The 1601-nt window shown below is 44.7% G+C and overlaps 1 protein-coding gene across 1 annotated transcript; it reads left to right on the top strand.

The window, feature by feature from the left end:
* Position 1: 1 nt before the first annotated feature.
* Positions 2–907, top strand: METBIDRAFT_137696 (uncharacterized protein). Its single transcript, XM_018854424.1, has one exon. The coding sequence runs from the start codon at positions 58–60 to the stop codon at positions 790–792; it is 735 nt and encodes a 244-aa protein (XP_018709232.1). The 5' UTR covers positions 2–57; the 3' UTR covers positions 793–907.
* The last annotated feature ends 694 nt before the right edge of the window (positions 908–1601 follow it).

Below are 1601 nucleotides of genomic sequence, written 5' to 3'. Positions count from 1 at the left end.
TTGTATCCGCTGTCATCAGGTGCCTCAGATGCGTCGTCGTTGTCGCCAGCCTCCTCAATGTATCCGCTGTCATCAGGTGCCTCAGATGCGTCGTCGTTGTCGCCAGCCTCCTCCATGTATCCGCCTTCATCAGGTGCCTCAAAACCCTCGTCTTTGTCAAGTTCCTCTGTCCATTCTTCTTCGTCTGCTTCCTTGGGTCCTAAATATACTACGACCTACACCACGACCGAAACCGATCACTCCATTGTCACTAAAACTATTGTTGTATGTGTGACAACCGACGCGACCGGCTGTGTGACGACCGTCACATCAACCGTACTGCACTGTCCAACCACTGATTGTGAACCAACAGAGCTTCCAAACCCCACAATTACAGGAGAGACCCCAGTTCCAACTGCCTCTTGCAATGAAGGAGGATCTTGCACCCCAGCCGTGGAAACTACTTCAAACATTGCTCCTGTCCCAAGTGGAGCCGCTAAAGTGAGCTACACAACTGAGACTCTCATCATTACTACTACTATTTCTAAAGGCCCAGCTTCATATGCTACTTCCACTTTGACTGTCACTCGGACTGTGAGTATCGATTGTGATACTTGTGAAACTGGTGAAGGATCAAATCCTACAGTTGCTCCCGCGACAGATGCCCCGGGGCACGTTCTGGGCAGCACCACCAGTTCTGGTACTATGACTGCAACCCTGATCTCTTCTATTTCGCCATTTGAGGGCGGGGCAGGGTCGAGATCCGTGGTTCTGGGTATGTTCGTGTTATCTTTGTTAGCCTTCCTTCTCTAGGCTGTTTTCTATGGCTGTGTTGATTTCTGTCGGCACGCTTTATTTTCGAGATGGTTCACTCTGAAGCTCCAAGATTCTCTTTGGGCTGTCTTCCTGGTGTCTATCAATATCAATCACTTCTATCTTTCGCAAGCTTTTAAGCTTAACTTTCGAATAAACGCTGTTTATAAACACAGAGTTACCCTGTTGGAAGCTCTGACGATATAATTAAAACCTGAAAACCGGTATAGATGCACGATGAAAGCCATGATTTACTGCTGGAAACAAAAAAGCCCATTTCTGTACTGTTCGCTTTTGGTTCTGGACGTAAGGCTCATCACTGTTTGTCTCAAAGTATGAACTCAAGCTATGGTTTGATTGAGCATGTATGTCTGCGTGCATGTATTGATATACTTCTATATAATTGTTTAAATTGGAAGAAACAGATACTATTCAAAAGAGCAGAAGGTTTTATTGAATGAGGGAAGATCTTCATGGACATCCCTTTTTTTAGGTGAGTGTGTATGCGTTGGAAATAGTATATCGCAGTTTTTAAAGAATGCTTAAAGGCTCGCCAAACTCACATACGAAGGAGCACCAAGTCTAGACATCATACATCAGATTTCCATACTGTTTGCAACTCTTGATGAGTTGGATGGAAGTAATTACCTTTTGAAACTTTTAAAGTGACAAAAACACTGCAAATTCTGATTAAGGCCCCTGCCCCCTGTCCAAATTTTGCACTTCTTTTGAGTGCCTTATCAATACGCTTACGTTAGTGGTTCAATTGTGTCAACCCTGAAGAGTTCAGACGCTACTTCCTTGCTGTA

The sequence above is a fragment of the Metschnikowia bicuspidata genome (assembly GCF_001664035.1).
Source record: "Metschnikowia bicuspidata var. bicuspidata NRRL YB-4993 chromosome Unknown METBIscaffold_16, whole genome shotgun sequence".
NCBI lineage: Eukaryota > Fungi > Ascomycota > Pichiomycetes > Serinales > Metschnikowiaceae > Metschnikowia > Metschnikowia bicuspidata.
Note: the sequence above shows the minus strand (reverse complement) of the source record. Positions and strands in the feature narration are given on the sequence as shown.

Bases quoted from the DNA above. Each gene is read 5' to 3' on its own strand.
- METBIDRAFT_137696 (XM_018854424.1), top strand. From the start codon at position 58: ATGTATCCGCTGTCATCAGGTGCCTCAGATGCGTCGTCGTTGTCGCCA.